General features: G+C 34.6%; 1 protein-coding gene across 2 annotated transcripts in view; it reads right to left on the bottom strand.

Annotated features, from left to right (window-relative positions):
- LOC107605482 (myosin-15) overlaps positions 1–11,590 on the bottom strand; it is an 18,673-nt gene extending 7,083 nt beyond the window's left edge. Inside the window, exons 1-22 of one of the 2 annotated variants that reach the window (XM_016307373.2) lie at positions 11,038–11,590; positions 10,487–10,633; positions 9,581–9,726; positions 9,342–9,498; positions 9,169–9,227; positions 8,104–8,260; positions 7,789–7,938; positions 7,557–7,693; positions 6,828–6,974; positions 6,633–6,734; positions 6,361–6,418; positions 6,136–6,237; positions 5,027–5,064; positions 4,809–4,935; positions 4,538–4,711; positions 4,226–4,357; positions 3,697–3,806; positions 2,886–2,946; positions 1,340–1,517; positions 773–978; positions 295–414; positions 112–210 (exon numbers count right to left, since the gene is read on the bottom strand). In XM_016307373.2, coding sequence (XP_016162859.1) covers positions 112–210; positions 295–414; positions 773–978; positions 1,340–1,517; positions 2,886–2,946; positions 3,697–3,806; positions 4,226–4,357; positions 4,538–4,711; positions 4,809–4,935; positions 5,027–5,064; positions 6,136–6,237; positions 6,361–6,418; positions 6,633–6,734; positions 6,828–6,974; positions 7,557–7,693; positions 7,789–7,938; positions 8,104–8,260; positions 9,169–9,227; positions 9,342–9,498; positions 9,581–9,726; positions 10,487–10,633; positions 11,038–11,184 — 2,754 coding nt within the window. In that variant the 5' untranslated portion in view covers positions 11,185–11,590. The remainder of the gene's footprint in view (positions 1–111; positions 211–294; positions 415–772; positions 979–1,339; positions 1,518–2,885; positions 2,947–3,696; positions 3,807–4,225; positions 4,358–4,537; positions 4,712–4,808; positions 4,936–5,026; positions 5,065–6,135; positions 6,238–6,360; positions 6,419–6,632; positions 6,735–6,827; positions 6,975–7,556; positions 7,694–7,788; positions 7,939–8,103; positions 8,261–9,168; positions 9,228–9,341; positions 9,499–9,580; positions 9,727–10,486; positions 10,634–11,037) is intronic. The other variant, XM_016307372.2, reaches the window with a different exon arrangement.

The raw sequence follows: 12,676 nt of genomic DNA, 5'->3' as shown, positions 1-12,676 counted from the left end.
CTTTCTCAAAAACACGTGACTTACACAAACTTTGTACGAGGGCGCATAGAAGGATTAAACATTTCCAGCATAAAACCTATAAAAAGTGTCTTTATGACGGGGAAAAGGTACCCTTATTTTCTTTTCAAGATGCAAACGCCATGTCAGCTCGTCCAATTGCTTCTCAAGTTTACTCTTAGCTAAACGGAGAGCACCAGCCTCATTAGCCTCCTGAGAAAGATGAATCAGAAAACAGTTTAGTTAACAACAACTGCTAAATTGGATCTCCCCAGTCTAATAAAGGAAATCACTTACTTGCTTAAGTCTCCGAAGCTCTCTTTTAGCTTGTTTACGCCGCCAAAGGCATTGTATTGCCACAATTGAAGCTTGACGACGTCGGAAAGTTGACCTAACCTTGGCCATCCTCCAATATGCCTGTGATATTCAAGTTAAATGTTCAATAAAATAATACAACAGATTCCATCATGCCTGAGTAACAACTACACACAAACAACAGCAACAGAAAGTAAATGTAGCAACAATTTAAGTAATTAATGCATTGTCATGCCTCATGTCATAAAAACATGCGTACTAGAAGATTGGAACTTTTAACATCAGCTATAATACTGCTGTTTGATAAAATCAATAAATTAAAAATTCCTAACACAAAAACAGGAATAAGTAACATCTGATAACTAGGATGATAAATGCAAATTTAACTGGACTATATTAAGACCAAGAAAAAGGCCATTGCAAAAGTCCTACCACAAATAAATCCCCTTGGTAAAATTACCTGAATAACAGTAGCAGCTCTATGCTCCTTTCCATGCAAGAATCTTTTGCGAGTTGTAAAACCACGGACATGTGACTGAATGATGACAGTAGATGAATATAGTTCTAAGTAAGCACACCTCTTTAGACACATACGGATGTATTTCTGAATAGAGATAGCTGCAGCGGTCTCCCTTTTAGCAACGTAAATCTTTCGTGCAATGCACCCTACATTTACAAAAAAACAGATAAAACAGAAGACCACCACATTGACGTAAATACAAAAGTAGGGGTTCCTATATGGAACATGACAGATCTTAGAAGACTGCCAACCAAGAGAGCACAAATCCATCATGTGTTGTCTGGCACCAAGATACCAGTTAAGGATAGAAATATAACTGAACTCGATAATATAGAAATTAGAATAGTTTAACCCATCCTATATCCATTTAACATTAAATCCCAAATTAAGTACTTTCCACAAAATTTCACTATCTATCAGTTGTAACAACAGTTAACCATAGAAAGACAACTTCTTCCGGGAGCAGCAAGAAGTGGTTCATGCAGTAGCAATAAAGAAAAAACTAACCCCTGCAGCATGACTGAATAGAAATTGCAGCAGCTCTGAGTGAGATGAAATCCCTGTGTAAAATAAATGTCCTCAGTCGCCGCTGAATACATTTTGCAGCATTGTCCAGAACCTCAGCTCGTCTGGAGTCTAAAATACCAATTTGACCAGCCCTGAGAAATACTTTGGTCCTACCCAACTGAAGAAGAAGAAACAAATATAACCAATATAAATTAACTAGATTAGTAAATCTCAATTTTGTTATTGAACAACAGCAAATACATGGTAAATGAATGGCTGGAACCTATGTTACAAGGAGAGAGAAGAAGTTGATGATGACAAACAAAGAAAAACAAAAGAGACAGGGTCTGCTAGATTATTTAAGGAAGGCATAATTGACAAACATAATCATAATCATTATTATCTCCACTTATGTCATCCTTACACGGTATCCAGCATAGCAATCAAAGAATTTAATTCATTAACATATCAATTACATAGAAATACATGTTAGTATTTGTACAAAGTATACTTGCATTATAGTGATACTCAAGGATTATTAGGGAGATTTTATCTCGGGTAGTTATATAATGACGATTGTTTTTACATTGCGGCCATGGCGGTACCATGGCATTATGGCGTGGCAGTTTTGGGCTAACCGCCATCTTAAACGTGCGGCATTGCAGAAATGGTGCTAGGCAAACGGCGGCCACATGGCGGTGGCGCCATGGTGGTCCAATACTGGTATGGCGGCAATGGCGGTACTTTTGCAATATTGTTTTTAAAAACTTTAAGGATCTTTTGGTCATTTTAATAACCCTAAACCTAAAATTTACAAAAACAAACCTTCTCTGGCTCTCGTATTCTGCCTCTTCATGCCCTCTCTACTCTGGTTCACTCTCCCTGTCTGCTGCTTGAGTAAGATGAAGACTTGCAATGCTGACAGCATCACCGCCAATAGCATTGCCACCGTTCTAGAAGACCACAACAACAAAGCGCCATAACACAACAGATGCACGGAACATTAACGATGGCGCCATGACCTGCAGAGGAAGACGACGACATTGAACTTTGCTGGTGAATCTGCTTCTCTAACTGCTTCCTTTTTTCTTTATAATTTGAACCCTCAAGTTTTTGTTTTTCCATTCTAATCCCCCTTTTTTCTATTCTCACCCCTCAATTAGTTTTAATCTTTAATATTGATTGTTATAATATGGATAAACAGTTTCATATTATTATTGATAAATTATCAGTAGTTAGTAGTTTAGAAATAATTTTTTATTTATCTTTTAGTAGTTTCACTTATATGTTTGTACATTATTTTAGCATTTTTTTAATGTATCCGCCATTTGCCGCAACACCATCCTTTATAACCTCATGGCGGTTTACCCTTCTGCCATGAGCCGCCATCTGCCATCAAAAGCTATGGATGATGATTAACTTACATAATGCATAATTTATTATAATATTGAGTACGACATGGGATTATGAAGTTTCCCAGCTTAGAAGTGTGTATCCCTTGTTGGTCAGTGATATTCCCAGAAATTGGGATGTAATAGAAGCATACCTGAAAGTTATCAAGCTTGAGCTTCTTCAGAATTCTCTCGGTTGCAACTTTATCATCATAACTATTAACAAAAGCAGCACATAAAAACTGATGAGAAGTGAAAATATTTAATTTTTTTTTGAAAACGAAAATTAAATGAGAAGCACATATTGATAGCCAGAAAAGAATAAATTGTTCAATAGCCACAACTTTTCCTTAACAAATGATGATAAGAAAATATACAGTTAAGCGCACACTGCAGAGGTAGAACCAACTTGCTTTTACAATTCGTTCATTTATGGTGCTGCTAATTAATACCATCAAAAAGATCACATCACCAAACCAGAACAAATTAGCTATGTGACCAGATTACCAGGCATAAAGCACATTTTCTAGCCCAGCATTTAGAACTTGGTTTTATCCAAATCAATAGCTAGCCATGCAAAACCAGCAAACTAGGACTAAACCTGAGAATCACTAACAACTATCATTAAAATGGTTTTAAGGTGTCCACTTCTTATCCATAAAACCTAGTATACGGGAATCAAAGGTTGTAGGATTAAATCCTTCAACAAAAATTACTAACTACCAATATAGCACAGTTAAAGCTACATGATTTGATAAGTTTGTCATTAAGCAACATAAATGCAAATGAACTTTGAATAGGGTAAGAAGTGTTGGCTTCAGTCAAACTATTCACCATAGATTCACACTTGTTAGCAATTTGAATTTGGACGTAACCAAAACCATGAATTGGACAAAAATATATAATATGAATTGAAGATGTAGCCCTTAATGGATAACCACAAAAAATCACATTTAGTAAACTCACCTCCCGTCCATTAATTCAGGGCCTATTAAGCCAAAGCGATCCACAAACTCTGAATAAGTCCTTCGGGTGGGGTAACCAGCTAGGCTTATACGAACAGCCTCAAGGACACCCTTAATGAAAGAGATGTATCATATATGTCAAAACACTGTTCAATGAATGAGAAGCTACAGCTTGTAAACCTAGAAGACAACATGCGAACAATACCCACCATATTTGCATGAAAATGTGAATCAAAACTTCATCATCGACTTGGGTTAGAGCTTTATCTTTTCAATTCTTTGGAAGATAAATCAGTGACAAACCAACAAAGACACAAAAACAAAGCTTTTTCTGACAGAAACCGGGAAGAGGAAAGATTAAATGTGATTGCGCTAAACTATGGTTATGCCAAGGTCATTTACAACCAAATGCATCTTAATGAGTTTTGTCTATTGCTATCTTTGGTTTCCCTGCCTCTAACCACTAAATTATCCCCCATGTCATCTATTCCGAGAGCTTCCATAGATTTCTTCTCACATAATCTACTCACCCCACATCGCAATTGGTGTATGACACTGGAATTCTCAAACTTTTGTGGTCGGTTCAAAGAATTTGGCTTCACGCATCGTATGTAATGAGGCTCTGTTGATTTAAGGGTCTCCATAAGAGCTTGGAGTTGTTGCTGAGCTCACAATCCACCAAACATGCACAGAAGACACCCCCAAAACAAAAAAGGAAAGGTAAGTAAAATCAGCCATATGAAAATTGATGTTGAAAAAACCTTGATCTCCATATAATTTTGTCCCAAAAATGGATCTCCAAATTAGTAAGTAAAATGAGAAAAGGAATCAAATCTGCACACCTTAAATCTGGATGCCACAGATGAAAACTTGTAAGATGATCTTGAAGATTCCTCTGGTAGCAAAGGAAAAAGACCAGACACAAAGGGGCATTTCGAAGAAGATAATAGATTACAGTGTTCTACTACAACATAATCACGATTTTTGTCTAAGAAGGAATCTGTGTGATATGTAACCTACATAAATGAAGCAGATGATCTCTCTAAAATTAGTAATGTTACATTACAAGAATTTTCGTCCAAAACTAGAGGATGTACAAAAATACAGAGTCACCTTTCCAGCATAATGAGAAATACTGAAATCAGTTTGTGAAAACTTCTCCTTTTCCAATCTCGGGTGAGACTGGAAATGGTTAAACAACTTGGTTGAGAATGTTTCATATGTAGATTTTGGGAACATGCTGCAAGGAGAAGAAATTCAGCACCCGTTAAATTTGGAACTGAAATATACCAATATACACCAAAATTCAAACTAAAGAACCAAAACTGTACCAGGCTTCATCCAATAGAGCAATGATACCAATGGGTTTCTGCAAAAGAATGCAATGATAAGACCTCAGTAAACCAAAATTACAGACATATATGCACAAGGTGAAATCCAGATTAGACATTGAGCTATAAAACATTAAAATATATCGAGTTTGTTTGTATCACCTAAAACGTTAAAATTATGGATAGAAGTAGGATTCAAGCCTAATTCATTTTACTGTGCGAGGACTTCCTTCTTTTCTATCTTGATAAATAAAGTGTTATTAATATATATTATTTATCAAAAAAAATTTGTTTTTTCCTACAGTTTTTCTTGATCTCCAATTACCTCAAAATACTGGCTTATACTCTCTCTGATCTTCTATCCTATAGTGACTTCTATAAGAAAGATGTGAAATACAACCATCTTTTCCACAAGTGCTAATAAATAGAAGTTACTATTTTACTATATCTTTTTGTTACCATGTAATGATATACAACCAAAACAATATCTAAATGTACAAGAGAGTATCATGTGTTGGTTAGTTTTTTATACTTTATTACATAAAAAAAAAATATATTAAAACCATAAAATTAGATACTAAAGAATATGTATCTTCAACATATTTTATAATTGAAAGCATTTAAGAATCCTGAAATTTTAAAATAAGAATAAAAGATAAACAGGTCCTTGGCCATTTTTGGAGGGGACACTCAAATCCCTAACTAAAATTAATTAGTCATAAGTCCTTGACCATTGAAAATGTGAGACACATGCCCTATTGACTAATGGAGGGACCTATGCATCTCATCGGACTTGCATTTCCATTGGTCAGAGATTTATAAGTCATTAATTCTGGTCAAAAACCTATTTGTCTTTTATCCTTAAAATAATTATAATTTACAATAAATAAGAAACAATTATAATATTAATAATTTCATTTTAAAACTTATCAAAATATTTTTTTATTACAATTTGCTTTTAATTGTTAAAATTTTGCTTGTGTTTAGAACTACTTACTACCATCAAAATACAATAAAAATAGTATTGACAAATCTTATAAACTTGGTCCTATCCTATCATAAAATTTGGAAAATTTCCACCTGAAAAGCAATAACGATTAACCAAAAACCTTTTCAATTAGATCCAACACATCTTGGTTGTCCACGAATTCAATGTAACTCCAGTTTATTTCTTCTCTACCATACTCTTCCTGCTCCATCTTGAATACATGCTGAAACAAGTCGCAAGATAGATGTTACAAGAAAAAAAAAATGAAGAAAAAACATCAACAAGACCATATAGAGAGATCAATGCATGAACTTAGTGAATGTAATGTACAATAACACATGTATACCTCATTAAAATGTTGCTGAAGCTTTTCATTTGCAAAATTGATGCAGAATTGCTCAAAACTGTCGGAAGAGAGCACAATGGATTGAGCAAAACAATCATAGTGGAAAAAGGACCAATTTAAATAGACAACAGAAGCAAACAAATAAAAAACCAACAAAGGGAATAACAAGATAAAAAAAATCCACATAGGATATTAAAGCAAACTATGCACACTGACTGAAACACTAAAGAAGGAAAAGATTAAAATCCAAGAGACATTAATCAACAACTTACCTATTATCCTTGAAGCACTCAAAGCCATAGATATCGAGAACTCCAATTTGAATCTGAGAATTTGTATCCTGACCAACAGACCTATTGATCTTATCAACAAGCCTGGCAGAACAACAAGATCAACAAATAGTGACACCTTAAACAGTGCATAATAAGAAGATAAACATGTTGATTCTGAATTGATCATAAGCATACCAATCAAATAAACGAGCATAAACCGTTTTTGCCAAAGCATCCCGTCCAGCAACAGCAGCATTACAATCAAGAGCTTTAATTATATTTCCCTCTCGAGTTTGTATTGACCGAGTACATAATGTTGCTAGTAGTAGCTCTACATCACATCTAGAGTGAAAATTAAGTCTTTAATATTGGCAAAGGAAAGAAACTTCCATTGATGAGCAAATCTTAAAGTATAAATGACTAATAGTCCAACTCATTTAGTATTTTTATCATTTCTAATTCTGCAATACAAAAAAGAATAATAGGCAACATCTGTTCACAGATAAAGTGATATACCCAACCAAATATAACCTGCTAAGGCTCTTACTCTGATATATAATGCTTTAGCCCTGACCTGTGAACAACTATATTCACATGTTCATACTTGTTTTCAAAACGGAAGTTGGTTTACAACCTTACTTCTTAGAAATTGTTGTATGTAGAAGTTATATTATTTCCTCTTACCCCGGCCAAATTTTAATTGTATATAAATATCCATTTCTACTTTGTCATTCATAAAAAAATAAAATAAGAAAACCAGTACAGAGCATTACATGCTTTATTGCATGGTTTTGTCAGTTCGTCTTCACCATATATTTGTGTGAAGTATATTTTAAATAAATGCATAGCGAGAAAATTGAAATTTCAGCCAACTTATAATTCATATTAAGAACATAACATTTCAAAGATAATGTAATTGCATACATGAAGAGTTCAGCAGCCATCTGCATATGGAATCTTGATTTCTCATCCTTTACTACTGACGAGTCATGCTCTTTTCCAGGAGAAAATTCAATATTCCCCAAATGTAAAATTGCAGCTAAGACACGAAATATGGCTTCCTGAGAATAGGTAGAGGGGTACTTATAATTAAAGGGGAGCCTATATGTAAAATTATCTAATAAAGTGAGTTACACTAATGTAAACATTATCATACCTGGTCCTCATGACTTATGCCAACAATATCCATTGACCTCCTCGTCTTCACATATTCTTCAGCATTGCTTACACCATCAAGTTCATAGATTTTACTTTGGTTTAAATAGTGGAAGTGGCTTGGATGTCCCAACTTATACTTTTCTGCATCCTAAAATGAGGCACCCCAATTATAAAGTATTAAAAATTAATACTTTGAGTGATCATGAAATTATGAAAACCATAACCTGCACATATGCAATGCAAAATATCGCATTATACTGCGATGCTGACCCAAAACAGAAATCAAATCATGGGTGCAAAATAAATTGAATACCATTTCAGATGCACACAACTGATAAAAACAGTGATAATTTCTTTCTGGATTCGTTATCTGCACTACTCGTGATCTTTCCAATAAGTATGTTCTAATTGCAGCACCAGATATTCTACCACTTGAATCAAACTGAATTTCAACAAACTTCCCAAAACGACTGCAGCGAAAAAAGATCGTAACAAGATTAGGCTTTGGGCAGTAATAGTTTCAAATGAAGAGCTTTTGAAAAGGCAACACAGTAGTCACAGTTTGCATAACATACACCAAAGTGGAATCATAAAAAACATACAGACTGCAAGATTGAGCATCAAATCTACTCATATGAAAACTTTTTCTTGAGCACTGCTACACAAACCATGATGTAGTTTTTCCAAATAGAATTGGCACACACAGCAAATTTTGAGTGATTGGATAGAAATCATGAGTGGTCAAAGAATTTAAGATGTTCCTATCAAATTTTGCCACATAATTCGGGCCTTATGTTTCTGGCAAGTTCTTGGCCATATAGTCTCTTCCAAATTTTAAATCTAAGAATTTAAGTGATGCCTTTTCACCCACTTAAGTCTCTGTTTGATCTCACAAACTTCAACAACTATCATCCGTTAACTTCATTGCTTCTAAATCAGAAATCTCTTATATGCATGAGAGGCTATAAATCCCAGAAAACTTTCCTTTTTCTATGCTACATTCTGCACCTTTTGAAATTTTAAGCATCCACAGCACATTAAATATAACTCCAAATTAATATCCCAAAAAGGACTGACACTTCCATATAATACATTATACAGTTTGTTTCCATATAATTCCACTGTCCTGGATACATTGAATAGATTCAAATGTTGTCTGGACCAGTGAAGGGGGAAGAACAAACATGACATTACAACATCCACAATTAAGCATTTTCCTCCATAACAAGATGGGAACAGTTATGCAAAACAGCTATTGCATCTTATCTTAAACTATGACTATAGACAAATAACCTAGAAAAATCTAGACATGGAATCTATAGTAAAGGGCAAGTAGTCACGTAAAATAAATAAGCAAACAATGCAGAGCCAACTTCACCTTGAATTGTCATTTCTGACTGTCCTTGCATTACCAAATGCCTCTAAAAGTGGATTTGACTGAGCAATGAAAATGTGAAATTAGTTTCCCATAGTGGCACATAAATGATAATTGGAACTTCAAAGCGGGCCAACCACTGAATTCATGATTGATTGAACTCAAGAATAGCTTACTTCCAGAACTTGTTGTTCAACTGTTCTATCGTCACCAGCAGCACGTCCACCAACAAAGGTAAGATACTGCATGATTAATTTTGTTGTCTCAGTTTTGCCAGCACCACTTTCACCGCTTACCAAGATAGATTGACTTTTACCTTCACTCATCATTGCTCTAAATCATGACCAACCAAAAATAAATAAATTAAAAAAATAAATTAAGAAACCAAAAATAAACACATTAGATGCGTACTAACCTATAAGAAGAATCTGCAACAGCAAAAACATGTGGGCTAAGCTCACCGAATGGAGCTCCCTTATACTGCTCCATCATATGGATTTCATACAAATGAGGAAGCTTTGTGAAGGGATTAACAGCTATTAAAATGCTTCCTGTATAAGTCTGTAAAAGAAAAACGAATCAGGGGGGAAAACCATTAAATCACTGCCACAATAGAGGGGAAATGTTCATAATCAATAATTAATATTAGCAACAACAGCTCTGCATTAAAATTAAGTCAAATCCATTTAGCGGAGTCACCAAAATGGAAAATGCATTCAAAACTACATAAGATAAACTATCTTAGGCATTTGAAAGTGACTGATCCAGATAGGCAACTCAATGCCAAGCCATAAGTTGCATTCCAAACATGAGTTACATTGATAATCCATAGAGAGATTTTAAAGAACTAAGACTTCAAAAGTGGTCTATCTACAACGAGCCATATGTACAACGCCATAGAACATGTCATATATTCTTCAAGAATCCACGACCACCAAACTAGATTTACGAAATTTATTATGCTTACGGTTATATTGCTAACTTTTAAATCGTTATTACTCTCTTTAATTGAAGATTTATACCTGTTTGTTAACTTTGTTATTAATTTTAAATTTTTTATGCTCTACCACATACATGTCCTGTCATACAATTTTAAGCCATATCCTCATGTTCTCTTATCATGTAGGTGTTCCATGAGGCCGTGATATATCCTCGGTTCATAGGGTAAGAAACATATTTAACTAATGCAGCTATCCCAATGTCAAACTCATATTACCAAACACTCTCTATCTAATTTCAAATGCCTAAGCTCTCAACCAAACTCATTATTTTGAACATCCAGAAAATAATCAGTTCCATTCAATTTAACCCTCTCACTCACATAGATATCATTGAGCGCATATCTCCTCCGAAGATTGTACAACACTCCTGGCTCATTCAAGTAAGCCAGCTTAGTCATGTCTTCAACTCCACCATGCTCTTCTTCATCCGCATCCCGCGGGAACAGCTTATCAGGGGTAGAAAAAACCTGCACCACCACCACCACCACAAGCAATAAACACACCAATATCCAACATAATAGCTTTTTTTTTTTTTCAAAAAAAATAATCAATTCTTTCTCCAAAATCGACTGAAAATCAAGATCATTACTTCATTAGCTTTTCTAAACCTAAAATAAAACAACAGCAAATAATCCACACACACACCCCTGAACCTCCGTTCAACTTTGAACTAGCAACAAAAAAATCAGTGACTCACTAGAATAAGTTACGAAAATAATCATTTCTCTTTTCTTTGTCCATAATCTACTGAAAATTAACATTTAAGATGTTCTGAAACCTAAACTTTAACAAAATTAAAGCAAACCTAAACCTCGAATAAACTAGCAACAGAACCGAACAAACACGTGAATAATGAATGAGTGACTCTCACCTTCTTGCCGGAGTCGGTCACGAGCTGAATACGACTATTGTTGACTCCGCCGCCACCGCCGCCGCCTCCGGAGTCAACAACTTCGGCAGGTATCCAAGCATCAACCCTGTCCTGGACCCAAACCTTAGCGCCCTTTCGAAAACTCATTGTTGCTTAGTCAGCACTGCAGATTGAAATTGAAACCAAAAGCGAAACCCTAGGAAAGCGAGAGAAAATACGAGCATGAAGAAGAAGAAGAAGAAGAAGAGGAGGAGGAGGAGGAGGAGGAGGTTTCTTCGGTTTTTGGGTTTTGGTGCAGTGTACTTGTTGAGTTGTTAGTAAAAAAAAAGAATTTCAGGTTCCCGCCCTAAGAAAGAGGTGTGCAGCGTCCGTATTATTTTGATTTTGACTGAAAAATCAAAAACTCGGAATGGCGTCGTTATTTATATCACAGGCTTTGGTGGTCGACACCACACGACACGTCACCACATTAAAAACCCACCTCTGCCACACCGCCGTTAATACTACTCAGTCAGTGGGTTTCCGTTTTCCTTCTTTTCAGCTTATCTTCTTCCGCTTTCAAAGCTATCAAGCTTTGACGTATATTGCTTTAACGGATTCACGGAGAGTATAAATTTGTCATTAAGCCATTACTAAACTTTATTTTATTTTATTCTTTTCGATTTCCGCTTAGGTAAGTAGTTCTTTTTATTATTTTGGTTATGTGAGTCGAGTTTTTATTACACACACACACAAAACAGAGTTTAATAGAAAGCTGGAAATTCACAATATGCTTTTAAGATTGTACTACGAATAAAAAAAATTCTCCTACAATATGTTTTGACAAATTATTTGTGTTACAAATGTTTCAAAAATTTGTTAAACACTACATTACCTAATATTTAGAAGATTTACTAACGATAAAACAATGTAAAAAAAAATGTCTATGTACGTCTACATATATTAATAAGGGTCTACTTTTTTGGTATAGAAGTTATCATGACATTATACCAATAGTAAACATTTAATTTAGTTTCTATGTTTATAGTAACTAATCAATTCTTAATGATAAAATGAAATGTGATATTGTAGTTTCTAATCATAACAACTAGGTTAAATTATACTGTTAGTCTCTATACTTTTGGTAAAATTATAAATTAGTCTTTACACTTTAAAAGTTTATAATTAAGTCCATAAAAAGAATTAAAATTTGTAATTTAGTCTTTATTGTTCAAAAAGTGTTTGATTTAACAGAATATTCTCAACATATTCTCTATTTTAAACATGTGAGCTGCGCATGGTTGACAATAGGGACCAATTTATAATTTTAGTAAAAGTATGAGGACCAACTGTGTAATTTAACTATTTGAAAATGACCAAAAACTCTCTATGCTGTTGAAACTCACCTCGCCCCTCCCCAGCTCTCTCATTCTCATTTTCTCATTTTTCAAAATGGCACTCTCTGTCTCTCACCTCGGCTCACCATCGTCGTGCCTCTCGCCTCCATCGTCGCGCCGGATCCACTGATAAATTGAGTTGCTATTTTTATGTTGATTTGTTGCTATTTTCTTCTTAGACATTGAATTATTCGCTTTGAGCATGTTTGGGATTGGAATTGTTCTCTTTCATTTACCAGTGTTTAGTATTAGGATTGGAAGAG

Source organism: Arachis ipaensis, chromosome B06 (genome assembly GCF_000816755.2).
Source record: "Arachis ipaensis cultivar K30076 chromosome B06, Araip1.1, whole genome shotgun sequence".
In the NCBI taxonomy this organism is placed as follows: Eukaryota; Viridiplantae; Streptophyta; class Magnoliopsida; order Fabales; family Fabaceae; genus Arachis; species Arachis ipaensis.
Note: the sequence above shows the minus strand (reverse complement) of the source record. Positions and strands in the feature narration are given on the sequence as shown.